Source organism: Gekko japonicus, unplaced genomic scaffold (genome assembly GCF_001447785.1).
Source record: "Gekko japonicus isolate JY-2015 unplaced genomic scaffold, Gekko_japonicus_V1.1 scaffold1369, whole genome shotgun sequence".
In the NCBI taxonomy this organism is placed as follows: domain Eukaryota; kingdom Metazoa; phylum Chordata; class Lepidosauria; order Squamata; family Gekkonidae; genus Gekko; species Gekko japonicus.
The window spans coordinates 84131-112050 of record NW_015161439.1 but is presented as its reverse complement, the minus strand read 5'-3'; the positions used below and the strand labels follow the sequence as shown (position 1 = coordinate 112050).

The 27920-nt window shown below is 43.3% G+C and overlaps 2 protein-coding genes across 2 annotated transcripts in view; one reads left to right on the top strand and one right to left on the bottom strand.

The window, feature by feature from the left end:
• PARP14 (poly(ADP-ribose) polymerase family member 14) overlaps positions 1–9314 on the top strand; it is a 50080-nt gene extending 40766 nt beyond the window's left edge. The window contains exons 15-17 of the mRNA XM_015429004.1: positions 947–1092; positions 4715–4889; positions 7883–9314. Coding sequence (XP_015284490.1) covers positions 947–1092; positions 4715–4889; positions 7883–8166 — 605 coding nt within the window. The 3' untranslated portion in view covers positions 8167–9314. The remainder of the gene's footprint in view (positions 1–946; positions 1093–4714; positions 4890–7882) is intronic.
• Positions 9315–13656: 4342 nt separating this feature from the next.
• Positions 13657–25513, bottom strand: DTX3L (deltex 3 like, E3 ubiquitin ligase). Its single transcript, XM_015429003.1, has 5 exons — positions 25390–25513; positions 23474–23709; positions 21255–22787; positions 18243–18460; positions 13657–14234 (listed from the first exon to the last, which is right to left on the bottom strand). Exons 1-5 carry the CDS (start codon positions 25511–25513, stop codon positions 14165–14167), a joined length of 2181 nt encoding a protein of 726 aa, XP_015284489.1. The 3' UTR covers positions 13657–14164.
• Positions 25514–27920: the final 2407 nt, after the last annotated feature.

Genomic DNA, 27920 nt, shown 5'->3' with positions numbered 1-27920 from the left:
ATCTGAGTAATTGGAATCTCCCATGACCACTGTGTCTCATCCAAGTCCTCTGCCTGGCTTGTTGGTTGCAGCATCACCAAAGCAAGGTTTTAGGCCACAGGGCAGTTCTGCTTAAGTTCAAAAACAAGTTAAAGGGGGGAGGATTAAAATTCTAGTTTTCCTTAAAAAAAAAAAAAAAAAAGATACTGGCAGCTTGCAAGGTCCTGCCAATTGCCCCAAAGCCCATTTTAACTAATCCAAGAATCCTCTGTTGGAGGACTTTCATGGTAAAGTGATATTAAGAAAATTCACAGAGAAGGTTTTTTGCACAAACCCATTTGAAATGAATGGCCACTTCTAAAGAGCTTGTGACCGTGCTTTGAGCTTCTTAGTTACATTGACTGTTGACTGTTTTTAATTAGATCTATATTAGTAATATCAACATCCTTGCAAGGTCTTTATTAAAAATCCTCTCACAAAAGTAAACAATGACAGTTCAGACAACAAAGTAGGAGGGCGGAAATGCCGGTTAAATGGATCTGGGTAGAGTCTGGTGCATGGTGGAGCAGTCGTGTAATTGCTATTTGGCCAGTTCATGACACTCCCTGTATTGGGCTACCATGGTCCCCCTTCAAGATCTTTTCAGTGGTGCTGTAAATGGAGGTGAGTTGCTTCTTACCTCTGGCTCCCGTTGCGTTGTTCCCACTGCCATTTTCTTCCATGCCTTTGTCACTAAAAGTGTTGATGTCAAGCACGGGGGTTGGGACTACTCACGGGTGCTTGAAAGACCTCAGTGGAAAGCTGGAAGCACCAGCTGTGACGGGAATAGAGGAGGTGTAGTTGTAGGAAATGAGGCAGAAAATGCCTCCACTGCCTAAATCTTCACACTCCAGGGATCTAAATCCCAACACTTGTAATGTTGGGGGCTTAGGGAAACAGTACTAACAATTTTTTTTTTATTTTGCAGGTAAACTGTTAGTAGGACTTCCCCCAAATTGGGAGGATATGAAGGGAGCCCTTCTGAAAAGTGTTTCATTGCAACCTCAAACGACAGAATATCAAGATGTTGAAAGAAGATTCCGGGCCACCTGTCCTACGCAGAAAATAGAAAAGGTGAACTTTGATAGAGTAAATGAGCTTTGCAGGTTGAAGGTGCAGTCCATAAAATTCCATGGGCAGCTGGGAACTTGTGAGACGCAGCAGCCATTCAGTGGCTGCAGGCATCAGCCCTAAGTGTGTGCACCTGAGTAAAGAAAAATTCATTTGTATGAAAGTGTAGTGTAATGATGTCAGGTATCACCAAAACCCAAACATTTGGACATGCGATGTGCTCATGAAGCCAGAGGGCCATTGGTGGGCGGGGAACAAGGTAGGTCAGCTTTCTGCCCTGAGTACCTTTTATGGGTATCTTTAGCATTACTTGTGGTTAAGCACCATGGTGGAGCATGAAGATAGTTTGACGTTAACTGTGTTGTTCTACAGTAGAAGAGCTACATTCAAGTCCAGTAGCACTGTGGAGACCAACAAGATTTTCAGGGTAGAAGCTTTTGAAAGTCAAAGTTCCCTTCCATCAGATACCTTTTAAGCTTCTACCTTGAAAATCTACTGGACTTGAATCTAACGGTGGAGCATGGGCTATGAGACCTGCCCCCAATTTATATATTTTATTCCATGCTTCTATAAGCAGTTTAGGATGGCATACATGGTCAACCTCTCATCTTACTCTCACAAGAACCCCATGAGATGGATTAGACTGAAAAAAATGCTTGGCCCTGGTCACCAACAGAGCTTCATGGCAAGCAAGGATATGAACCTGTGTCTCTCCAACCATAAGGCAAGACTCTGACCTCTATGGCACCCTGGCTAGCAATTAGCCAGCACAGTGAGGTTTTAGAAACAATGCATGCTCCTCCGAGAAGTGGGTAAAAGTAAACACGTGGAACCCAGCAAGCTATTTCACCCTTATTAATTGATGGATTTTGGATAGATATGTGGGAACAACGGGCCGGGGATTTTGAGGGGAAAGGCAGCAGGTAGAAGCGATGTTCTCTCTAAGCTCCACAGTGTTGTGAGCAGAAATTCTACCTTGTGAGCAAAGAAAGCTAGTGGCATTAAAGTTATAAGTGACATTTGACCATCGCCTAGATTAGATTTTTAGATTATTTCCATAACCTTGCAAAAATCTCAATTATATGTCTTTTCAATTACATTTAAACTATATTTTAAGAATAATTTAAACATTATAACAGAAAACGGAATCAAGTCAAATTTCACCCACACCTTTCCACTATATATTGGTAGACCTGCCCTCCAGAGAACAGGTCTATCTGCCCGAGTCCACTATATTGGTAGACCTGGCCACTGGAGAACAGGTCTACCCACCCCAGTCCACTATATTGGTAGACCTGGCCTCTGGAGAACAGGTCTACCCACCCCAGTCCACCATATTGGTAGACCTGGCCTCTGGAGAACAGGTCTACCTGCCCTGATGCCCCCCCTCAACCCCCCCCCCCCGCCCAAGTTTAAAAAAGATTGGACCAGGCTGTCTCTCGAGATAGAAGTCATTACCTTGGAGCACAAGCCCTAAAATAAGACACTGAATTGACCTTTAGTCAGAGTCTCCTGGGATTATTGCTTTTCCAGTGCTGAAGGACCTTGAGGACCTCACATAGGAACTGTGGCAAAAACCTGCATCTCTCCAGCCTACCTTGAGAAGGGTAGAATATTTTTATGAGATTAAAAAAGAGCCATTTACCTGACAACTCATCCACCACCATAAGAACATAAGAGACGCCAATGTTGGATCAGGCCAAAGGTCCATCCAGTCCAACATTCCGTATCACACAGTGGCCAGAAATACCAGTGCCATCAGGAGGTCCACCAGTGGGGCCAGGACATTAGAAGCCCTCCCATCCTGCTTGGTGACAGAGGAGATGCAGCTGAAGAGCTGCCAGGCCTACCACTCTGTTCCCACAGATAGAGAGGGGAGAAAACTGGATGTCCTGGAGTCAAAAAATATATTTGTCAGTAGCATTAGGTTTCAAAATTGCTAACTATGAAACCATCATGGCCAGTTATCAGCTCTCCTTATGGGAGAGGATTCTTCCATTCCCGAAACTCCTGCGTGAAGAGGAACTCGATGTTCATCCCCACCGAATCAACCAGATAGAATCAGCATCCATCCGGTGCTTCATCACGATCTGAACCACCTCAGCCTAATGGCTTGGAGGCTTCAGACAGAGAGCTAATGTTTTCAAAGGAGGTTAATGATGTCCTCCTGCAATCACGCAGGCCTAACACTAGGAAATCCTATATGTATCAGTGAAGGCAATTCTTCCTGTGGTGTGGTGAGAGGGACGTGTCCCCGGGTAGTCCCCCATTACATGCCAATTTGATTGTTTATTACACCTGAAAACTAAGGGCCTGGCATTCTTTAAAGGTTCGCCTGGCTGCTATCTCTCGCTATCATAAGGGAATTGAAGGAAGACCCGTTTTCTCCCATCATTTGTCCACGAAGTATCTTAAGGGGCTAGGTAATCTTTGCCTGCCCCGGGATTCTTTAATGTCCCAGTGGTCTCTTATCTGTTGTGTTAGAGTAGCTAATGATCAAACCTTTTGAACCCCTTGCTATGTGTTCTTTGCCAGAACTTTCTATGAAAGTGTGTTTCTTAGGAGGTTGAGTGAGTTAGCGGCTCTTCAGATAGATCCCCCATTTTTTTTCCTGAAAGGATAATCTTTCGCCCTAGTCTTAAATTTCTTCCAGAGGTAGTTTCCAAGTTCCATTTATCCCAAGATATTGTTCTGCCCGTGTTTTTTCCTTTACCGAACTCTGAGAATGAGTACTCGTTGCATTCTTTAGATGTTAGAAGGACACTATTATTTTACCTCCGGAGAGCCCTAGAGTTTTGCAGGGATAGAGCCCTGTCTGTTTGTTTTAGTGGCCCTAAGAGAGGTAGGAGAATGTCATCTCAGACCCCGTCCCAATGGACTCTCAGGGCCATTAGAGAGTGTTATGATCAGGCCAGATTACCACGTCTGTCGAACAGTCACACCTATTCCACTACCTTAGAGAGTGTTATGATCGGGCCAGATCTGTCGAACAGTCACACCTATTCCACTAAGGCAATGGTTTCTTCAGTAGCTTTCCTGGAAGGATTGCCTTTGACAGAGATTTGCAGAGCTTCCGCCTGGTCATTGGCAGACACATTTGTACGTCACACGTTGGATCTGCAGGCGAGATGTAAGGCTCAAGTAGGCAAGGCAGTTCATCATTCGCTGTTCAAGTGAGGATAGCACCTGGTGAGTAGCTTGCTAGGATCCCCATGTGGGACTGCACAGAGGATCGATGATGAAAACAAAGTTGCACTTACCTGTAACTATTGTTCATCGAGTATCTTCTGTGCAGGCACACATACCCTCCCTCCTGCCACATGCTCTGGCTTTAATGATGCTAGCGGTACTGAGGGTGGAGGTGCCTACTGCGCAGGAACATGCTTCTGGCTCCGGTGCACAGCAGCCCCTGGAGCCTTTAGCTCTACAGACCTATCCGATGGCAGGCCTGCTCATGTGCAGTCCCCATGTGTGCCTACACAGAAGATACTGATGAACAGTAGTTACAGGTAAGGGCTGCTTTGTTTTAACACCCTTAAATGTTCCATAAACCTTCATTCTGTTTTGCTTTTGGAAGAGATAAAACCCATCTTCAGTATTGGTCTTCTGTTTACAACTTTTGTAGATTGAAAGGATTCAAAATCCTTATCTCTGGCAATCCTACAAAGTCAAAAAGGAATTAATGGAAAATCAGAACGGCCACACAAACAATGAAAAGCTTCTGTTTCATGGGTCTCCCAGTTCGACAGTCATCCCAATTAACCAGACTGGATTTAATCGCAGCTATGCTGGAAAGAATGGTAAGTCGTTATCTGAAACGATGTACTTTAATCTAGGAGACATTATGTGCAGTATTGGAAGGGGACACGATATGTCATCTGACCCTTTCCCCTCCCCTGGTTTATTTTAATGATTGTGTTGGCTACATAATGATACTCCCAGTATTTGCTCAGAGTACTCCAGGTGGGCAGACGTGTTGGTCTGAAGTAGTAGAACAGACTTTGAGTCCAGTAGTACCTTTAAGACTGTCAAGGTTTCTCTCTCCTACCCCAGTCCAGGGATGGGCGAGAACCCCAGCATTCAGGAATTAAACAAATGCCAGGAGAATGTCTGTACACTCTCCAGGCTTTACCAGTAGTCACTGCCACCAGGATCTCTTTAACCAATCCTGCAACAAAACTCCGGAGCAGAGATCCCAAACTCCTTCTTTGCTTTATGGGACTGGCCCACGTTACCAGCTCTGTACCAGGGCTGCAAACAATTAAGTAGCACCGTGGTAGCCTCCTTAGGCGAACGGCTTTAGGCACAAGATTCAGTCTTCGAGATCTGGTTGCAACAGAGAAAACAGGTCCAGATAATATTGATTATATATTATCTTTATTCAGTGCACAAGCATGCATATAACATGAGACTAGCAAAAGATAAGAAGCAATAGATATCTATAGCTTGTTCAGCTCTAGCTACCCAGTAGAGGTATGTCATAGTCACCAGGATTTTAGAGGTATCAGATGAAATAGTGCAAGGTCTCACCAGGGGATCTTGAAAAGGAACCCCATGGTGCTGTGGGCAGCTAGACCAGCTTGGCTGCCTAACAGTCTCACTCCATGTTAACAGCAAACAGTCAGTCCAAAAGAACTCTTTGTTTTCCAGAGAGAAACTCACTTAACTCTCCTCTAACTCCCCTTTTTCCCATATGGATCATTGCAGATATACCCCCCCCTCCGTCACCACCAGGTATGGCCATTTACCCAATAGTGAGAGAGTGGGAAGGCGTTCCCATCTCTGGTTACCATGTGTTGTCAGGCAAGGTATATTTTGATTGGTTAGGAGTTGGGCATCCCACTCCATCCTCTCCTATTGACCATCTGTCATGTCAGGGAATGCTCGCTTTTGATGTCCTAATGTACTGGGCATAGCTGTCCCATGCTTGGGAAGGCGCCAGCAAGTCGCTTTCTCTTGGCAGAGGTGTCAAAGTGTCTTGCATGAGGAGATTTGGCCTGGCCATCTGGCAAGCCATTTGCACAGGTGACAGGAATAACGCGGTAGTGTTACCAGCGAGGCCATATGGCCCAAGCTGGGAAGATTTTAGAAAAGCCCTTTTCTATACACTAACAAAGGTTTATTCAAGGTATGAGCTTTCGTGTGTACGTACACATCTTCAGATACATTGAAATGGAAGCTAACAGTTCACACATATAGGCAGATGCCTCTACATAGCTGAACAGAAAATTAGCATAAGGGAAATTAGTGCTGGGAAATTAGGAGCCTCTTCAGTTACTGGAATACTGCTGTGAGAGGGTGGGTAACTTTCCTTTTAAAAGGGCAGTGTAAATGCTTGTACACTTACGATCTCCTTCATAAATTAGAATAAAAAGTATAAGAGATGCTTAAACCTAAGCAACTGTAGGCTCTTGGTTTTTTAATCCCAGAAGAATGGCCACTCACATCATGTGCGTCCTCAGGTTTCATTATCCCACTTACAGTAACTAACGTTTATATCCCTTCTGATTCATAAAATGTGAATTCATCATGAATACATAATAATAATAATAATAATAATAATAATAATCTTTCAATTTATTAATCGCTCAATCCTGCAGAGCTTGCTGGCTCTGAGCGATTTACAGTTACTCATATACACATGGGAATAACAATGATTCAAAGGGGTAAGGGAAGACAACATATAAATCTTTAAATCACACACGTTCGCAGTCGACGGGGAGTTTGTTCAGCTGTAGGGTCAGACATGTTCCAACGGCATTTTTCCCTTGGCGTGGCTTGATGTCGTCAGCTTTTCTCCAGGACTGCTTCAAGTTGCAGCACAGCACTGCCACCGCCTGGCCGGACAGCCCATTACAGGCTTTCTTGATGCCGAAGAGTTCTTTCTAGGCTTTCGATCTTACGCGCTGGACATTCCATTCGCCGGCTAACACCTCCCCCACCGGGGGTTTTAGTGTGCCCACCCTCCCTAAGGAGTGGTACCCATTTTATCTACTCGTCAAAGCTTTCGAACCGCTGGGTGGACGGCGAGCTGTATTTTACATTTTCAAAGAAATCTTAGGATGATTAACAACAAAACAAGTGAAAAACATGTAAGACTACTTTAATAACACAGTATGCTGGCAGCCTTGTGAATAGGCAGGCTGAATCACCTCTAACCAGAAATACAGTTTAAGAAATTACAGCAGTTTGGATCCCTCAGAGGATTTTTGCCAATTTCCTCCCTGCTGGTCTGTCTCTGTAACTGTATTCTGCTGCTCAAGATTCATGAATCAAAGAGCTTCTAAGGGTACAAAAGGAAAGGCCTACCCTCTCATGTTTTCCTGTGTTCCCCAAAAGCAGCATACTATGAGGCATTTGGGGATGCAGCTGGAAGGGGAAGGTGAGAAATTTGTTTTCCATGAATGAATATGCCTTCCATCTGTGGAGATCTTTGGTAGATCCAACCCCTGAAGTATTATGAGAATGAAGCACTTTGAAGTACTACACAATGGTATTACTATTGGCCTGTAGCCTACGACTTTGATGTCTTCTCTAGCCTAAGGAGTTTTTCTGACAGAAGGAGAGCCATTTAAGTTTTAAGAAGGATCTTTAGGCTGGAGGATGACTTCAGACTTCGCCGAGCAACGTGGTAAAATATGTGCCGTCATTATTATCTAATCAGATATCCACTCAAATATTCCGTAATCCATATTTCTTGTGTTGTGTGGCAGCTCATTTTCCAGATCCCTGTTGATGAGATTACTGTTCTTCTGAGATAATGCTTCTCTTTTTTTTCTTTTCCTTGTTCCAGCTGCAATGATTGGAAAGGGCACCTATTTTGCCGTGAACGCCAACTATTCTGCAAACGATACATATTCAACACCAGATGCCAACGGTAGAAAATTTATGTATCTTGCTCGGGTCCTCACTGGAGAGTTTTGCCGTGGACAAAGCAGCTACATTACTCCACCACCCAAAACTGGGGGGGTTGACCTGTATGACAGTGTAACTGACAATATGCAGAATCCATCCATGTTCGTCATATTTCATGATGCTCAGGCTTATCCAGAATATCTTATTACTTTCAGAAAATAAGCTGCCTTTCACTGAAAGTGCTTCCTTATGCTTTCCTAAAAATCTTTTAAAGTTGGAATTTGAATGCAGATATCTTCATAAGAATGATTTTTAACAGAAAAGCCCAAATGATTTTGACTGTGATCCTACAGAAATCTAACAAAAATTTGTGCCAGGGTATGCAATTTCGTGAGCCACAGTTCACTTCTTGTGGCTTACAAAAGCTCATAGCCTGCTGCAAATTTTGTTAGTCTTTAAGGCACTCTTGCTCTTTTCTACTGGAGTGGGTGAACTGTTTCCTAGAGTAGAAATAAATATTACTGCCTGCACAGCCACAGATGCCTGTTGAGAAGTGGGTGTTTTAGAAAACAACAGAGCTTTTAAAGAGGGGAATTGATAGGAGCAAGGGAGCAAGAGTGTGCATTTGTGCTCCGGTCTTTAAAAACCCACGAGGTGCAGCCCTGCTCCACCCACTGAGGATTTTGAAAGCTCTGTGAATGCTGGAGGGGGCTGCAGCAAAACCTACAAAGGAAGCATGGGCTGGCTTTTTTGTTTCCATTGATTTCTGCTCTTGCATGCTAATTTTTCTTGCTCCCGTCCCTTGCAACTGCTTCTGGACATTAGTTTGTAAAGGAGGTTGGTTGGAGAAAAGTGGCTACAAGTTCCTTCTGCCATCTGCGTGAATTGAAAGAAATTCCAAGTCTTGGAATAATGAGGTTCTTCAAATGGTCTCAGAGCTATCAGTGAAAAGAATAAACCCACAAAGATTTGAGAATGAGAGGAAATCCCCACCCTCCACTGGACCCTACTCTCTTCCCTCTTGCTTTGGGGCACTGGCTACCCAAAAGGGCGGCTGAGACCTTGTGAGGTTTTTGTTTGGGATCTTGGTGCTTTAAAAACATTTTTATTTAATCACATTTCCTTTTTTATTTTACTTTGCACATTTTTTTTAGATCTGGGGAGTATCCAAAGTTTGCAGAAATTTGAACTTTAGACTTGGGTACCTCCCCTCCTCACAGTTATTTATATTTTTGATCCTTTAACGGGTGGGGGTAATCACTAGTGGCTACTTAAAGTCTTAAATCCAGATAGATTACTGCCATCCATAAGTATACAGTGACGCATCCAATTTATTTTCTTACCAATTCATCATAATGCCATTTAACGAACATTTCAAATACCTGAATTAAAATCAATAAACTTCAATAAGTCCAGTGTCAAAGTCATTTATGTCATGGGAGCTCAACTTCAAAAGGATATTTTTTTTTGTCTTCATTTTCGCCAGTGGTCATGGGAGTGGGGCAGTCCTTACTCTTGGGAATAGGCTCCCCCTCTGGTACGGGGTCGGGTTCCTCAGATTGATCCCAGAGGGGGAGGGGCCTGTCCATCCCAGTCTCACCGGCCCTGCTGCTTGAGCAAGATGTGTTTCACAGGCGCTCTGTAGAGTGCAGTGATCCAGGGATGAGAAGAAGAGAGGGATAAGGGAGAGACCCTCCCTCTGCAAAAGAAGCCGGCAGCTCTGGGAGATCCCCAGCAGCCGTGGCTGTGTACACAGACTCCCACCGGGCCCAGCCTGTGGCTGGAGGTCCCCTCCCCAACCAATACACATCAGGGGAAACAGTTGAGTCTGCAAGGAGACTGGGGCAACGCTGCAGACCTGGTAATCTCCCCAGTGTCAGAGGACCCGGCGTGCGGAGGAACGGACAAGCCAAGAGCCTCTAGCCCTCTCCAAAATCATGGTAAGCCCTAGCGAGGCAAAAAACCTAGATTGGAGGCGAAGGAGGGGCAGGGTGGTAGACTGGGGGGAAAGCCCCAAGCAAACCTCCAAGCTATTTAGAGGGGAGGAAGAGCAGATTGATTCCTGGGGCTTCCAACCTTGGAGCGGATTAAAGAGCCCTCCTCCCCACTCTATTTTTCCCCTTTGGGGAAAGTTCCTATGGAACAGACAGGGAGCTAAAAGGCCCAGGGAAAGCCATAAAAGGGCAGAAAAAATGGCGGTGGCCATCTTGGTTCCCTCATGGCAGACTTACTTTTGCTTTCACTCCTAGGCAACTGAATAGAAAATGACTGCCAAGTCGGACCTGCTAGTTCCCTGTGCCCAGACCTGGATAGCCCAAGCTAGTTTGATCTGTTGAGACTTCAGAAGCTAAGTAGAGTCAGACCTGGTTAGTACTTGGATGGGAGACCACCAAGGGAAGTCCAGGGTTGCTACGCTGAGGCAGACAATGGCATCCTCTCTGGGTAAACCGCTTTTAATCTGGAACTGGTCCCAAAACTTCCTTTAAAGCTTGTCATAGATTTTCCTCCCATTTGTAGTCATAAAGATTAGTTCTCGAACCTTGTCTCTATCTTACTGCAATGCCTTTACATTTGCCTGCAATACAGTAGAGTTCAGCTTATAGGCCAGGAGAGGGTGCCAAATATCTATACTTTGGAAGAGTCTATGGTTATTTCCAGTCATCTGACCTGGCCAACTTTACACACACTTCCTGAAAAAGGCTGAGACTTCGTTCTGCTCCCGATTGCCATTTTTAGTGTTGTTTACCTTTTAAAACTTTTGCCAAAGTCCCAAATGTTTGCTTGATTGCTTGAACACCTCTTGGAAGCACTGTATAATAGTCCATGTTCGCTTTAGATGCCTCCACCCCCCCCCAACATGCTTCAGAATCCTGATGTTTTTGTGCTGGGGAGAGTTCCCTCTCCCCCTTGCTTACAAGGAGAGGGGGCTTTAAAATTCCTTTCTGATGTCTTCACTTTATCCAAACTCACATTTCAACGTAGATCTCAGCTTCACAGCATGGATCTCCCCTTGATGTACGGGTAAGTCGCTTAACCTCCAACCGCTTGTTCCGGTATGCATCCCTGAGTCCAATACTGGGAACTCAGTGGTGGGACCGTCAGGGCATAGGGCAGCCTCCCTTCGCCGGCTGGTTGCCGGAGGAAAGGCTACCCCCACGCACCATGGCTAGGAGCCTATCGTAAGGGCTCCAGGGAGGGTGCGTACATTCACACCCCCTCCCATCCACTGGTTCATGGCACACGTCTCTCGGAGCTCCAAGTAGCCGCAGCCATTGCTAGGGTGCCAAACCGGAAGCCCGTTAACCTAAGTCTTGATGGGTGGAGTAATGTCCACAATGATCCTGTTGTATGTGCTAACAACAGAAGAAGGGAATGACTTCCTTGCAAAAACAATTGATAACATCAGGAAATGCACACACACAGCAGAATACAAGAAGTGGCAGCAAAAGCTATAACGTGAACAAAGAGTCAAGTGTCTAGTATGCAGTTTGGTCACAGACAATGCTGCAAATGGATCCAAGATGGGAAGAAATTTAGAAGAGCAGGAAGGGAATGCAAAGCTAATAACATATGGTTGTAGTGCTCATTTGCCGCACCTCAAGTGTTCCAGAAATAAAGACTAATGTCATTGAAATTGCTAAATATTTCCATAACAATAATTTTCCAGCAGCAGCTCTGAAAAGAATGGGTGGAACCAAGCAAACGCTCCCACAAGATGTTACATGGAACTCTGTAGTGGACTGTTTTAAGCAGTGTATCAAGAACTGGCCTATTCTGATGACAGTTTGTGAACACAATCGAGAGAAAATAGATGGCACTGTTACGGCCCAAATCCTCAACATCGGGCTTAAAAGAAATGTTGAACATATGCTGAGTATCCTGAAACCCATTTCTGACACTTTAAACAAAATACAGAAAAATAGCTGTTTTATTGCTGATGTTCTTAAAGTTTGGAAGGAACTGAGTGAGCACTTAAAAACACAACTACCGTTTTCCCGAAAATAAGACCTACCCCAAAAATAAGCCCTAGCAGGATTTCTATGCATTTGTGGTACCGTGTTTCCCCGAAAATAAGACACTATCTTATATTTATTTTTTCTCAAGAAGACACACTAGGCCTTATACCACAAATGCATAGCAATCCTGCTAGGGCTTATTTTTTTGGGTAGGTCTTATTTTTGGGGAAACAGGGTATAAGGCCTAGTTTGTCTTCTTGAGAAAAAATAAATATAAGACAGTGTCTTATTTTTGGGGAAACACGGTACATACTGACAGAATTACAAGCTTTAGAAAAATGAATGGGACAAGCACTGTCTATAGCTCATTTTCTTGCCAATTTTGTCAATATCTGGTACCAGGGTCAAACCTTAAGTGTGGAGGAAGAGGAGTTAGCTATGACATGGGTATCTAGCAATCACCCATCTGTAATGCCAACAATAATAAAATTTAGAGCTAAGGGGGAACCATTCAAGAAATATTTGTTTGCAGATGATGTTTTAAAGAAAGTCACACCAGTGAACTGGTGGGAAGCCACTTAAACTTAAGCACTTGGATTCAGAGACTGTTGAAGTAATGATTTCACTTTTAGCAGCAGTCACTTCTGCTGGCGTAGAAAGAATATTCTCTTTCTTTGGACTCATTCTAAATTGAAAAATCGTTGGGGACCTGATAAAGCAGAAAAGCTTTTCTTTTCCAGATTTTGAACAAAAAGATTAAGATGTGAGAGCTACAGAGGACAGTATTTAAAGTTTTTAATGTGTGTTTAAAGTTTTATAGTTTTACCAGTGGCAACCCTTTGAGCCCAATCTGTGAGGTATGATTTGAACCAGTTTAGTGAGCATTCCTTGATACCTATTTTGCCTCCCAAGTGACTCAAACATGATGGTACGATCTAGTGTATCTAAGGCTGGAGATAAGTCCAGTAAGTGACAAAGAGGCACGGCCTTTGTCTACACTCAGATGAAGGTCATCAACTAAAGCTAGGAGAGCTGTCTCCATCCCATAGCCCAGCCTGAAAAGCATCTAGAGCAGGTAGGTTATCCAAGACCTGCAGTTGGTTTGCTACTGTTTTCTCAATCACTCTGCCCAGGAAAGGGCAGGAGTAGAGACTGGATAATTGGGTCACATTTTTCTGAGAGCATGATTTTTTAAAGTACCAGACAGATAACCACTGAGGAAAAGTGCACTGGGTTAGTGACTGATTCATAATAGAGACTAAGGTTTGTTGATGTGGTCCTTACATGATGTAGCCCTCAATGGAACCAACCATCTTGCCTGCCCTCCGTCCTCTGCTGGCTCTAAACCAGATGCAATCGCTCTGCAACACTGCAACCAGACGCAATCACACCCATACTCTATGAAGTCCATGTGTGCCTTTATGTATAAGTAGATGTATGGGTAATGTAAGCACAACCCCTTAAGGAAGCTGAATAACTTGACCACATGAAGGTTATTCTACTGATTTTCTTACCATGAGGTCTTATAGGAGTAAGCACTACCATGTATCCCACCACTTCCCTGACCAAAGTTTGAAGCCTTCCTCAAGTGCAAGAACCACTTAAGGTGCCTTAGGGACAGCAGCATCACACATGCCAACCATAATAAGGAAATAGTGCATACTTTACTTCAAAGGTGTATATAATGCAACGTAGAACGTATCACGCAGAAAGTTTTTCCTGCAGCTGCTGTCTTATGAAGTATATATTAAATCCATCAGATCCCACAATGAGTAGCAGACTATGATCCATGTCCTCATGAAACAGACACCGGAGTCATATTTTGATAACATGGTTTCCATTTAGTTTTGCAGTATAACAAACACAGAACAGAGAGCCCATTCCCACAAAATGAAATGGGGAATCTTTACTCCAGTTCACAATTCTGCAAGCTGTAATACTACTTCCTTAATATGACTTTTATAACCTGATCATGTACATATATACTAGATAGCATGTATCTACTTAAAGCAGTAATCTGGAAGTTAAATTATGCTAATAGACTTGGATTCTGTAATGTGTTCAGATCTCAGTTCTATTTAAAACCCCATACATCTTATTGCTATGGCAAGAGATATTTTGCAGTTCACAATCCTGCAGTAGATTAAGTGGCAACACTTTCTAAAGACCATTTTAACTTTCCCTCTTAACATCTTAGCAATGCGCTGAAATAAATGGTATATATTTTAACAGAAACACATTCTGGACGGTGATGGAAAAAACACTCATTCAATTCCTTTTGCCTTCAATTCTTCTCGTACACGCTTCAGATAATTAGGATCAGGATAGCCAAACCTAGGAGAGACAGAGAGTTAACCAATTACACAAATAAAATGATGCCGCTGTATAGCATCCTCCTTTCAGATACTTTATATACCTAAAATGTTTTAGAAAGGGAAGAGTTTCAGAAAAAGTAGGCTCTGATACCAATTTGATATCCAGCCTTCAAAGATCTCTCCAAAGAAACAGAGCAAAAGTGAGTCTGTGCTTAGTTTTGGATGAACACCTGATTTCTACTATAATTTAGACATTTCCTCCAAGTTGTTTCCCAATTTCCACAAACAAAGCTCAGCTCATGGAAAAGAACTTCCCTACCTCTTACCACGCCCTCTGAAATGGAAAGCCTTAAGAACAGCACTGGGCATAATGTGGGGGACTGCAGAGCGTGAGTGTGTGGACTAACCAGGAAAAAGTCCTCGCCCCTCCCCTAAGCAAAAGCACCCATCTGCCTGGTGGAAGACAAGCACTGGATCTAATTCCTTACCGTGACAGTATTTTAAGAAACGGGTGTCAGGTGTGAGCAGAACAAACACACATCCATACACAAATATACCAAATTGCCTTACCAGGGGTCATTTCGTAGAAAAAGGTGCAAGAGCTCATTAGCATAACTCATTAGCATAACTTATTTGCATATGCCACATACCCCTGACATCACTGGAAGTTTGTCAGAAGGCAACACCCACCGCTCAGGCTCCACTGAACTGTTTTGGATTGCTAGCTATGGGGGAGGGGGGAAACGTGCAGATCTGTCCTGGCAGAGGAGGGAATAAAACTTGGTCTTAAAGGTGCCACTGGACTGTTTTGGGCTGGGGGGGGGGCTCTGCAGTTTACCTGGCTGCTTCTTGCTCTGACTGAGGGCTGCTGGGAGCAAGGGGTGGGGCTTGTTGCATGTGCCCGCCCCCTGGGCTCTTTACTGCCGGAGCTCCGCTCCTGTGCGCTCCTGCAGGAAATGACCCCTGTGCCTTACACTGTTTCAGACCACCCATCTGTCAAGGTCAGTACTGTCTGCTCTGAACAGCAGAAACTCTCTGAGGGTCTTAGGAGGAGGTCTTTCACATCACCTTGGAGATGCTGGGGACTGGACTTGGGATCTGCTGCATGCAAAAGCAGATGCTCCGGCACTGAGCCATGGCCCCTAGCAGTTCACAAGCAACCCACAACACTCGCTGCCATCCTAAGCCACTGGACTCTAACTTTGTTCTGTTGCTTCAGACCAACATGGCTGCCCACCTTGATCCATCCTAAGTAGAGATGTGAAGGCCCGGAAAAAAACCGGGAAAATTTGGGGAAAACCCGTTTCCCCCCGTTTTTTTCCTGAAGCCTTTTTGTTTTTTTCTGAAAAATTGGAAAAATTGGAAAAGGAAAAAAATTGATTATGGAACGTTGTATTTTAACATGATGAATAAAATATTTTAAGACAAGGTGTTGAAATCTAAAATATATATATACGGTATCAGATTGATCTAATTTCTGTGCACTGAGGACAAGTAAGTCCTAGGTTACAAACTGAACTCTCCAATGCAAGAACAAGATGCATTTCTTCCTTTAGGAGGTGCGATTGTCACAAGAAAAGAAAAAGGTTTCAGTTTTGTTTTTGCATGTGGGGGGGGTATTCTGTTTGTAATAATTGTTTGGATACACTATATTTTTAATAGGCTAGTTGTGATAATTTCATGCCAAGTAAAAATGTCCATAGTCATATTTTATGTTCCTAAAGTAAGAGAATGACTTTCAATCTAGAAAAGACAAAAGAAATGCGAATGTAGCATTTTTTCCAATTTTCCCCAAAATTTCCGCTTTTTCCTAAAAAAACCTGGGTTTTTTTCCGAACTTCAAAATTTCCGGAAATTTTACATCTCTAATCCTAAGGAAAGTCAAAGCTCTCACACTGTATTTTAAAAATGAATTTCTAGCCTCATATAAAAAGTGTTAAAAGTAAATACAACACATGTTGTGGGCTAAGACAGCACAAATGCATTTCAGTTTTGTTTTTGCATGTGGGTGGGTATTCTGTTTGTAATAATTGTTCGGATACACTATATTTTTAATATGTTAGTTGTGGTAATTTCATGCTAAGTAAAAATGTCCATAGTCATATTTTATGTTCCTAAAGTAACAGAATGACTTTCAATCTAGAAAAGACAAAAGAAATGCGAATGTAGCATTTTTTCCAATTTTCCCCAAAATTTCCGCTTTTTCCTAAAAAAACCTGGGTTTTTTTCCGAACTTCAAAATTTCCGGAAATTTTACATCTCTAATCCTAAGGAAAGTCAAAGCTCTCACACTGTATTTTAAAAATGAATTTCTAGCCTCATATAAAAAGTGTTAAAAGTAAATACAACACATGTTGTGGGCTAAGACAGCACAAATGCATTTGTTTCCAGATCTCATAAAGACCACACCACCATTATTTGACTCCGCTCAGGTTGCCACCAAAAGTGGGGTTGGGAACCAAAGCTTCACTGAACAGACGATGTCATACTCACCAACTTGGGCTCTAACTGGATATACAAATGATATGTTATGCCATTTCTATGCCATGATAATAGGTAAATGTATCACAGCCCTTTGGCTCATTTTGTTCCCAATACAGTCCAAGCTATTAGTTGTGCTACTTTAAGAGCAATGAGGTTTTCACAACAATGCTTATCCATGACCATGGCTCATCTCTGCTACTGCAAGACAAAACAAATTCTGTCAAAAGCCAAAAAGGTTTTCTTAATGTATGAGATAGTCAAAGATGAGCCACAATTCTCTCAGTCTGATCACATTTAAACAGTCAAGAAGCACTTTGTGATGCTTCAATACATTCACACACCATGAAACCTGTCTGGAAACAGCCCAGTACTAGGCAGGAAGGATTCAGGCCATGTGAAATCGCCAGGAACCATAGTAAGCATTAGTTTTCATCATGACAGAATATGCCAGCCACAGAATAAATTATAGCCTATGCTTGATCAACACTGGGCTCTTGGGATTACATTAAAAATGCGTATTTGTGGCAAAGGAGAACGGTATCTGCTTTTAGCCAGTTAGATTCAAATCCAGGTAGCATTGTAGGGGCCAACAAGATTTTTGGGGAAAACTCACTTTGTCAGACAAAAGATGGAATGCAGATTGCCAAGTCCTTATACTACTAGCTGTTCAACCAATATGGCTTACCCTATGAAACTGCTTTTACTTAGAAATCTGCTGTTCTTTATTTAACACACCGTGTCTTCTTCAGAAATGGTTTCTATGTATGCTCCTTAGGGGGGATCAGCAGAAAAGCTCATGGACCAAAAGGATAGAGAATAATTTCCCCTGCCTTCCTCTTACTCTAGCAGCCTGCTGTATATCCTGAAAATCTTCTTGGAGCGCTAAGATTGTGGTGCACTGCACAAATGAAGGGGAAATCAGGCAAAAAACCCCACCCCTCTTCCATGAACAGAAACCACCAGTGATAGAGGGAGAAGGAAGCAATTTCACCTAATTCCCCCTTGTCACGGCATGCTGCACACTGTGGTGCATTTCGTTCACCAGGTTCTTCCCCAGCACTCCAAGAGGAGGAGAAGCAGCGGCGATTGGATTTATACCCCGCCCTTCACTACCCAAAGTTGTCTCAGAGCGGCTTACAAACTCCTTTCCCTCCCCCCTCCCCACAACAGTCACCCTGTGAGGTAGTAGGTGGGGCTGAGAGAGCTCTGGCAGAAATGGCTCTTTTTCAAGAACAGCTCTTATCAGAGCTACGGCTTGCCCAAGGTCATCCAGCCAGGTGCAAGTGGAGGAGCGGGGAATCAAACCTGGTTCTCCCAGATTAGAGTCCGTGCACTTAACCACTACACCAAACTGGCTCTCATTGTTGAGGCAAACAGCATGTTGGTTTGGGAAAGGTGTGGAGAGATCAGTTCTGCCGGCTCCTTCCCTGAGCTTTTCTGACAGCTCCAACCCTTTGATCCTAATGAGGTCATGTGCCACAACATCAAAATTAAAGCAAAAGTTTTTCTATAAAAATTGCACTTAAGACTTCTTTAAAATTACCCATTTGCCCCTCCAAATATGCTAGTTTTGTGATGAATGTCATTCCAGGTAACAACATCACTCATTCCAGTTGTACGCGACTGGCCCACTGTGAAAATCAATTTCTGATCAAAAGCCCGTCGAAGCAGTTGCAGAATCTCTCTTCCTTCTTTGTTGTCAGGTAAATATGCTGTCCGTGTTGCTCCACTAAATCTTCTTCCTGGGTTTGGATGGTTTTCCTGGTTTGTGAAGACATTGAAAAACATTGTACATTGGAACACCAATGGAACACCAGCAAGGTGTTCAAGAAATTATTGCAGTAGGAGCTCCTGCTGTTACAGAGCAAGGATCCACCAAAACCAATGTTCTTCTTTCAGCAGGGGCCCCATCCAGATACCGGTGAGGAAGCTCCCAAGCAGGATCTTAAGTTCATGATCTTCCCTGTTTGTTTCTACCACCTGATATTTAACAGTACATTGCTGAATGTGCAGGTTCTATTTAGTCATGGCTAACAGCCACTGAGAGACTTATAATTCATGATTATGTCTAATCCAGTGGACTTTACCCAACCCAGAACTAAGTGTTCCATCTAAGCTGCACACATGAGTGGCCGCTCATTAACACTGGAAGCCTCGCTCAGCAGCAATCTGGAGCCGCACAGGTCTTACACTGCCCATTGTAAGATTACAGCAGTTATATTCTCCGGATGTGAACTGCTCCACTCAGTAGGGGGAGAAATTAGAGGGAACATTGACTGAGCTCACCATTAATTGCTAGGCTGCAGCATGGGATGCACTGAGCTATAAGCATGTGATGTGTCACTTAACAGGAAGAAGGGAAGCCACAGTTAGGACCTTGCTAAGTATCAAGGCCAGGATCACAGACAGTGAACCAAGGCAGCCAGAGGCAGGGAGCACAAGCCAAGGATTAAGAGGTATAGCGAGAACAAGCAAGAAGTCTGAGCCTGGGAAGAATCTATTCCGTTGCTACGTGAGCTCACTTTACTATTCTACGGCAGTCTCAGCGTGTACACAGACAGGCAGGAGCCATGGCCCCTGTTAGCCGCCCTGAGCCTTCGGGATAGGGCGGGATATAAATGCGAAAATAAATAAATAAATAAATAAAATGGCACCCTTGCTCTCTAAGCATGCGTACTGGAAGCATCTCTTTCCAAAAAGCCACAAAAAGTGTTGCTCTGTAAGGACTCATGGCCCTGACCCGGACAGCCCAGACTAGTCAGACCTTGGAAACTAAGCAGGGTCAGGCCTGGTCAGTATTTGGATGGGAGACCATCAAAGAATACCAGGATTCACGGACTGAAAACCACTGGTTTCATCTAAGAGCCAGGAGAAAATACAAGGGCTGCACCAGTCACAAAGATAAAAACAATGGTTTATTTATTTATTTACATAATGAAGATTCCCCTGAAGAAGCCTGCTGGCAAAGCTCACAGAGAATTTTTAGCTGTGTAATAAAATATATTTTTACTTGCCTTGGCCTTATTTTTTTTTAACCTTCTAATCTAGTAGCCACCCCTTCACCCTTCATATAATATGAGGGAAGCTTAGCCAATTATTATATGCTGCAGACTCAGTCACATTAGAGCTTGCTATAGGAGCTCCCCAGGCACCAGAATCTAAGCACGGTAGCGTACATCAAAAAATTGTATAAGAATTAGCATTTTGAAATTTGGCTTGCAGCACTTCATTCTAATGAAAAAATATATTACAGAATGACAAACCTGAAGAAGGACACGCAAACGGATAGTGTACTAGAACGTCGTTTGTCTGTAACTAGTACTGTATTACTCTGTATGTACTGCTAAGCTTTATATTGCATATTGTAGTGTTATTGTTGTAATTTTGTTAATAATTGAATTCTAAACATTGCATATAAAAACCAACAGATATTGTTTAATTGTACATGGTGATTTGCTGTTTTACTAGCTATTATACACCGTGGTCCTGTTTGTTGTAATATGTTATTTGTAGGAAGACAGATCCTCACCTAAATGGGTTTCATGGCAAATGATTAAAGATCTACAATAAACACATATGTGGGAATATGAACTAATCCTTGGTGGTGGGAAGTGCCGTCAAGCCACAGCGGACTCATGGTGACCCCACAGGGTTATCAAGGCAAGAGTCGTTCAGGGGTAGTTTGCCATTGCCTGCCCTCTGCACTGTGACCCCGGTATTCCTTGGAGGTCTCCCATCCAAATACTAGCCAGGGCAGACCCTGCTTAGCTTCTGAGATCTGATTAGTTCGGGCTAGCCTGGCCTACCCAGGTCATGGCAAACTAATCCTTCGCTTCCATTAAAAAGAGCCTCTCTTTTTTTGCCCACCGATACCGGTATCGGTACATGATTCTTCCCTCCCTTCTTTCCCTTCTCAAAACTTATAAATATGTAAAAATATAAACTTTACATTTAGGATAAGCTGGGAAAGCTACCAATTTGTTGCACAATCAGAAAACGCAACAATCTATTTCTAGCTCTGCCATATGCGTCTTCCCGGATCCCTTCCTATTTTGTTGTTATTCAGTCGCACAGTCGAGTCCGACTCTTCGCGACCCCCATGGACCACATCACGCCAGGCCCTCCTGTCTTCCGCCGTGCTCCGGAGTCTGCTTAATTTCATGTTTGTTGCATCTTCCTATTTTAATCACCACTAAATTTTGCCAGTGCGTGAGGGGGAAAGTTCTTATGCGCATTAGATCCAAAAAGTTGCTAACCCCCCCCATCTGCCACTCCAGCCTCTCTTTACTCTTCAGTATTCTTAGCGTATCATAGCCATGCCACAAAGAGAGTCCAGCTCAAATCAAGCAGCGTTAAGCACACTTTAAGCATTACCTATTTCAAAGCACAGGGATCTCTGTGGCTTCTATTGGAGACTATGGAGCTTCATGCAGAAATCTACATCTCCTGGCTTACTCCCAGACTAAATCGTTATTACAACTTTTCTTTTGTAAATAAATAAAATTATCAGAGCCTGATAAGGAGGCAAAGACACCACAATTTTAGACAAACTCACCTTTTGAATGCCATCAGGTATGTAATATGTAATGGTGATAGTACCAGACCCCTCATATCCAGGAAGAGGCATGCGTGTTTTACTGATATCCATCTTCCCTGGTGGCTGATTTCCTTCTATCTTCCCATAGGACATGTTACACACAGGGCAGACTGGCTTATATTTCATTGCCGTTTGAATGCATCCCCTACAAAATGCATGCTTGCATTTGGGCAGCACTTCTTTCTGGTCAATTTTATCCATGCAGATGGAGCACTTCTCCTCTTCTGGTTCAGCCTTTACTGCCTTTGCATAGGACAGATCTCCAGAAGGAGACGAGTACCCTTTACGGCCACTGTTGTATTCAAGGGATGCTCCTGAACTCATTCCAGCTTTGCCTGAATGAGGAGCAGGGAGGTCAGTGTTCAAAAACTGTAGAATATGCTTTTCAGTAGAATGCACGTGCTCTGGAAGGCCAAATATAGTCAATTTATCTTCTGTTTTTTTCAGAAGAACTTTGGGATTTTCTCTTTGCAAATGGTCGAAGAACTTGTTTATGTTCCTCCCCTGATCCAGTGAATGTTTCAAGGGGATATTTATTGCGGTATGTGCTTCGAAAGCCTTCTGGTAAGCTCTGAAGAACATCTCATAAGCCTTTGACGGATCTGGGCTTTTCTTCTTTGTCTCAGGCTTGAAAATGATGTGTGTTTTTTGACTCCTGAGGCATTTCTTTTTCTCCATTGGTGTTCCATACATTTGCTTTATAAGCTGGATATCCGTAGCTAACTTTGGTTCCAAGAATTCAAACACATCTGTATCAACAATACCAGTTTTCAGAAAATTAGATTCAGGCTTCTTAGGTAAGCTTTCTGCCTCCATTGCTTTCATAAAATCCTTAGCAGCTGAAAGATCCCTAGCAGGGCCACGAAGAATCAATGTGTTTCCCTGAGGTTTAACAAGGATGCTTTTAAAATTGGTGTTTAACATTTCTGATGTTCTCGTGACCTGGTGGATGTCGGCAAGAGGAATGATTTCCTGTTTCAGGTCTCCTGCTACTCTCTGAAAAGCTGTAACAAAAGTCTGCTGAGCTTTCTCAATGCAGCTAGAGCTCCCGGCAGAAGCAAATCGTACAGACGTCATCCCGCTGCCGTCTTCTACACTAGTTAGCTTTATGTTAAACCTTTGCTCCAAGTCTTCAGCTTCTCCCTTGCAGACATGGCTGAAGTATTCAAAGACCGCCGAAGGAACTACCATGTTGAAGGATTCTTCAGCATCATTCTCGCTCCCTTCTTCCTGCTCACTCGTAGCCATTCTTTCCAAACCATTCTGCTTCTGAGGGTTTGTGGATTCACCGCCGTCATATGGCTTTGCAAGGAGCTTCCTGAAATGACGGTGCAACTCTTCGATAGCACCATAATCTCCTGTCACTTTTTCTACACCTAGCTCCATTGAGGACTTTTCTATTTTCAAGGTGGGACACAGATTCACCACTTTATCCCTTTCCTCTCTTGTGAACAAATCAGTATTCAGAGTGGCAGATACACCGAGAAATATCTGGAAAGGAAAAGAAGTAGGGCAGGTGAACTGCTGCACAACGGTGAGTGTAAACGTCCCCAATGAGTCCCCACAAAATTGCTGCTATCGAGGGGGGGGGCAATCACAAAATGTTGGTGAGGCTTTAAGCCAAGCATCCCCCTACAATCAAGGCAGCTGTTTCCAGAAAGGCGCTCTAAGGAGATAAAAGCTGGTGCCTCTTGAGCGCTTTTGAAGCAGCTCCTGTTCCAATGAAGGCATGACTAAACACCAAGGCGCACAGAACGCTGTTACCTTCCCACCGAAGTGGTACCTATTTATCTACTTGCAATTTCTTGCTTTCGAACTGCTAGGTTGGCAGGAGCTGGAACTAGAGATGGGAGCTCACCCCGTCATGCAGAGCACCCGGGTCTCGAACTGCTGAACTACTGACCTTCCACAGCCTGCAGTTCAGCGTCTTAACCACTTGAGCCACCGCAGCTCCTTTATTTGATATACCCCACATGAAATTACAAAATCCATACAAATTCTATTTTGCTTTCAGTAATAATTGTAATAATTTTAAAAGCACGCGGTTGCTCAGAAACTCAGAGCAAATGAGTTATCAGAAGATCATAAGACTAAAGCACAAAACGGTAACATTCCAAGGTTTTCATATGAACCGGGGCAGGGTGGGGGGCTTAATTTAGGCAATGTCGGAGTCTTACCTTTTTGGTAAAACTTGCTAGTGAATTATCAGTATATTTTTCACTTGACTGCATCTTTTCAAAACTATTTTGAGATCGCTGAGCGCTTGAAACAGACAGTGGCGGCCTGGTAGCCTGGCTTGTCAAGGTCTGTGAAAATGATTTTTCTGCAGAATGCGTCACCTCAGAATCTTGCAGGATGCGGACGTTCAGAGAGGCTACAGAATGGTATTCAGATGCCTGCACTCGTCTCTTTGCTACATTGATTTAAAGAATCAAGAAGCATTAATAGGTATATATGGATTTTATACTTAAAATTCATACTACTTGGTTTAAGCCTAATACACCCAAGTCCTGAAGCCACCAAAGCAGGGGAGGATATATGATCCCACTTAACCCAAAAATAAAATGGACATTTTTAAGATGTGACGATTTTTAACATACGTCCATCTCATGTCCAGTTACTGCATGAAAATAACTCAGAAGTCTGAACGGTAAGCCAAGCTCCATAAAAATCTCACCCCAACACAAGTCCAAACTCTAGTTTAACAACTTAGCATGGATCCTACCTGTCATTTTTTGACACGAATGTCATACTAGATAGCCCAGGCTTAATTTCTCATTACAATTTTTATCTTCCTTTTTCCTTGCCAAGCAATAGGCCAATATAACAAAATATGTTTACCAGCATGAATGAAAAGGTAATTAGAGGTTAGTGCTAGCAAAAAGCTCTTTGTCAGAGTCTGACCTGACCAATTTACAGTTGCATCTGGTGGGCCCGAAAAGAGACGAACCCATGTATTAGTCTAAGCTTTGCTGAACTTTCATCCCACTTAGTCTGGCCTATGGGGAGATCTGAACCAGCTATAAGGCAGAGAAGTACCAATAACAGATCACAATGTCCTGAATGAGTGTAACTCACAGTAACCGTTGATTTGCTTTCTATAAACTCTAACAGGTTAGGCAAAAGTGAAGAATCAAAACGATGACTCATCCTTCTGCACATTAGATTAAACATAGCATAGGAGATCTATGCTTGGGATCAGGGTTTATTCTAACGTACAGTAGGACAAAATTTGTGCAGTACGAAAATAAAAGGTACAGTAGGAAATCATTTTTTGTGCAGTTGGAAATATGGGCTTTAAAAAGGAACAAAGGCCCCGGTCACACGGAGCATTAGGCACGCTAGAGAGACGGAAGATAGACGGATTTTCCGGGTGCGATCTCACCACCACATCTGGGAAGCATAGAGCTCCCGTGGCGCACCCGAGGCTTCCTGCCGAAGATGTGGGGTAAAAAACTAGTACCTCGGAGGTACTAGTTTCCGGAAACCGCGGGGCAAGGGCGGGCGTCTGTTCGCATTTCCGGTGGTAAGTCTCCACGGATGCGCACAAGCACCCAACGGAGCATGCGCACATTTCAGTTTAAAAAACCCCACAACCCCGTTTGCCGCGCCGCTCCGCTTCTTTGCCGCGTCGTGTGATCGGCACCTCCCCCCTAACCACGGGAGCTCGACAGGACCTCAACCCGACGCCTGATCGCGCACTCGCACGTTAGTTTGCTCTGGGGCAAACAGCCACACCTCCCCCCCGCATTTTCCTGCCCGTGTGGCCGAGGCCAAGGTTATTTTTTAAAGACAGATGGATGAGAAAAGATAAAGAAATAGAAAAGCAAGATGATTACTTTTACCTCAGACTTCATAACCAGATATCAATAGTATATTATTGGGAACAACTACTTGAGACTAGTCAAAATACTAATTAACTCATACTGAACTTTGAAAATGACACATTTGCAACAGTTACATGGCAATGGCAATACAAACACAGAAAAGAAAACTCCTCCCATTGTGCCATGTGCCTCGTCAAAATCTCCTTTGTTTCAAGATGGTTGGATCCTCACCCCCTTTGGATCCCATTCAGTCATTGGTGGCATACTGTGATCGATGGAGAGGTATTCATTTTCTGACTCAACTGAAACTCTTTTTCTGTCTATGGATTTCAGTGTGATACTTGTACTGATGAGACGCTTAATATCAGCACTAGGCTTAGCTGCTGCCATGAGAATGGTTACATCTCTGTATTCTTTGGATCATGCAAGAAAATGGACCAAATGGGACAACGCCATCTTGTGAGTTTCCTCGGTTTTTTCGAGTTGAAGTATCTCATCATATTCTAGTAAAAGTTCACTTGAGCCACCGCAGCTCCTTTATTTGATATACCCCACATGAAATTACAAAATCCATACAAATTCTATTTTGCTTTCAGTAATAATTGTAATAATTTTAAAAGCACGCGGTTGCTCAGAAACTCAGAGCAAATGAGTTATCAGAAGATCATAAGACTAAAGCACAAAACGGTAACATTCCAAGGTTTTCATATGAACCGGGGCAGGGTGGGGGGCTTAATTTAGGCAATGTCGGAGTCTTACCTTTTTGGTAAAACTTGCTAGTGAATTATCAGTATATTTTTCACTTGACTGCATCTTTTCAAAACTATTTTGAGATCGCTGAGCGCTTGAAACAGACAGTGGCGGCCTGGTAGCCTGGCTTGTCAAGGTCTGTGAAAATGATTTTTCTGCAGAATGCGTCACCTCAGAATCTTGCAGGATGCGGACGTTCAGAGAGGCTACAGAATGGTATTCAGATGCCTGCACTCGTCTCTTTGCTACATTGATTTAAAGAATCAAGAAGCATTAATAGGTATATATGGATTTTATACTTAAAATTCATACTACTTGGTTTAAGCCTAATACACCCAAGTCCTGAAGCCACCAAAGCAGGGGAGGATATATGATCCCACTTAACCCAAAAATAAAATGGACATTTTTAAGATGTGACGATGTTTAACATACGTCCATCTCATGTCCAGTTACTGCATGAAAATAACTCAGAAGTCTGAATGGTAAGCCAAGCTCCATAAAAATCTCACCCCAACACAAGTCCAAACTCTAGTTTAACAACTTAGCATGGATCCTACCTGTCATTTTTTGACACAAATGTCATACTAGATAGCCCAGGCTTAATTTCTCATTACAATTTTTATCTTCCTTTTTCCTTGCCAAGCAATAGGCCAATATAACAAAATATGTTTACCAGCATGAATGAAAAGGTAATTAGAGGTTAGTGCTAGCAAAAAGTTCTTTGTCAGAGTCTGACCTGACCAATTTACAGTTGCATCTGGTGGGCCCGAAAAGAGACGAACCCATGTATTAGTCTAAGCTTTGCTGAACTTTCATCCCACTTAGTCTGACCTATGGGGAGATCTGAACCAGCTATAAGGCAGAGAAGTACCAATAACAGATCACAATGTCCTGAATGAGTGTAACTCACAGTAACCGTTGATTTGCTTTCTATAAACTCTAACAGGTTAGGCAAAAGTGAAGAATCAAAACGATGATCCGAGAAATATCTGGAAAGGAAAAGAAGTCAAGTAGGGCAGGTGAACTGCTACACAACGGTGAGTGTAAACATCCCCAATGAGTCCCCACAAAATTGCTGCTATCGAGGGGGGGGGCAATCACAAAATGTTGGTGAGGCTTTAAGCCAAGCAGCTGTTTCCAGAAAGGCGCTCTAAGGAGATAAAAGCTGGTGCCTCTTGAGCGCTTTTGAAGCAGCTCCTGTTCCAATGAAGTAGGGGGCGGGGAGCCATGACTGGCTCTTTACCTGGGGGTAAGAAAGAAAGGCACCAGGAAACACAATGACAGGCACAATGATTCCCATCCCATGAGTACCACATTGGGGATTACTGGGGTAGCACCCAGATATCATTCATTCACATGAGCCAGCTACAAACTTACAGTTATCGTTGTTTTAAAAACCTTTATTTGATATAAAAAGGTAAAGGTTCCCTTGCTCAAAAGCCAGTCGAATCCGACTCTAGGGTTGCGGTGCTCATCTCCGTTTCAAAGCCGAAGAGCCAGCGCTGTCCGAAGACGTTTCCGTGGTCATGTGGCCGGCATGACTAAACACCAAGGCGCGCAGAATGCTGTTACCTTCCCACCGAAGTGGTACCTATTTATCTACTTGCAATTTCTTGCTTTCGAACTGCTAGGTTGGCAGGAGCTGGAACCAGAGATGGGAGCTCACCCCGTCATGCAGAGCACCCGGGTCTCGAACTGCTGAACTACTGACCTTCCACAGCCTGCAGTTCAGCGTCTTAACCACTTGAGCCACCGCAGCTCCTTTATTTGATATACCCCACATGAAATTACAAAATCCATACAAATTCTATTTTGCTTTCAGTAATAATTGTAATAATTTTAAAAGCACGCGGTTGCTCAGAAACTCAGAGCAAATGAGTTATCAGAAGATCATAAGACTAAAGCACAAAACGGTAACATTCCAAGGTTTTCATATGAACCGGGGCAGGGTGGGGGGCTTAATTTAGGCAATGTCGGAGTCTTACCTTTTTGGTAAAACTTGCTAGTGAATTATCAGTATATTTTTCACTTGACTGCATCTTTTCAA

Excerpts from the sequence above, each read along its gene's own strand:
- DTX3L (XM_015429003.1), bottom strand. The coding sequence starts at position 25,513 with ATGGCAGCAGCTAAGCCTAGTGCTGATATTAAGCGTCTCATCAGTACA. Across the intron at positions 22,788-23,473 it reads TAGCAAGTTTTACCAAAAAG|ATATTTCTCGGTGTATCTGC; the intron begins GTAAGACTCCGA and ends TTTCCTTTCCAG. Across the intron at positions 18,461-21,254 it reads TACCTGATGGCATTCAAAAG|GAAAACCATCCAAACCCAGG; the intron begins GTGAGTTTGTCT and ends TTCACAAACCAG.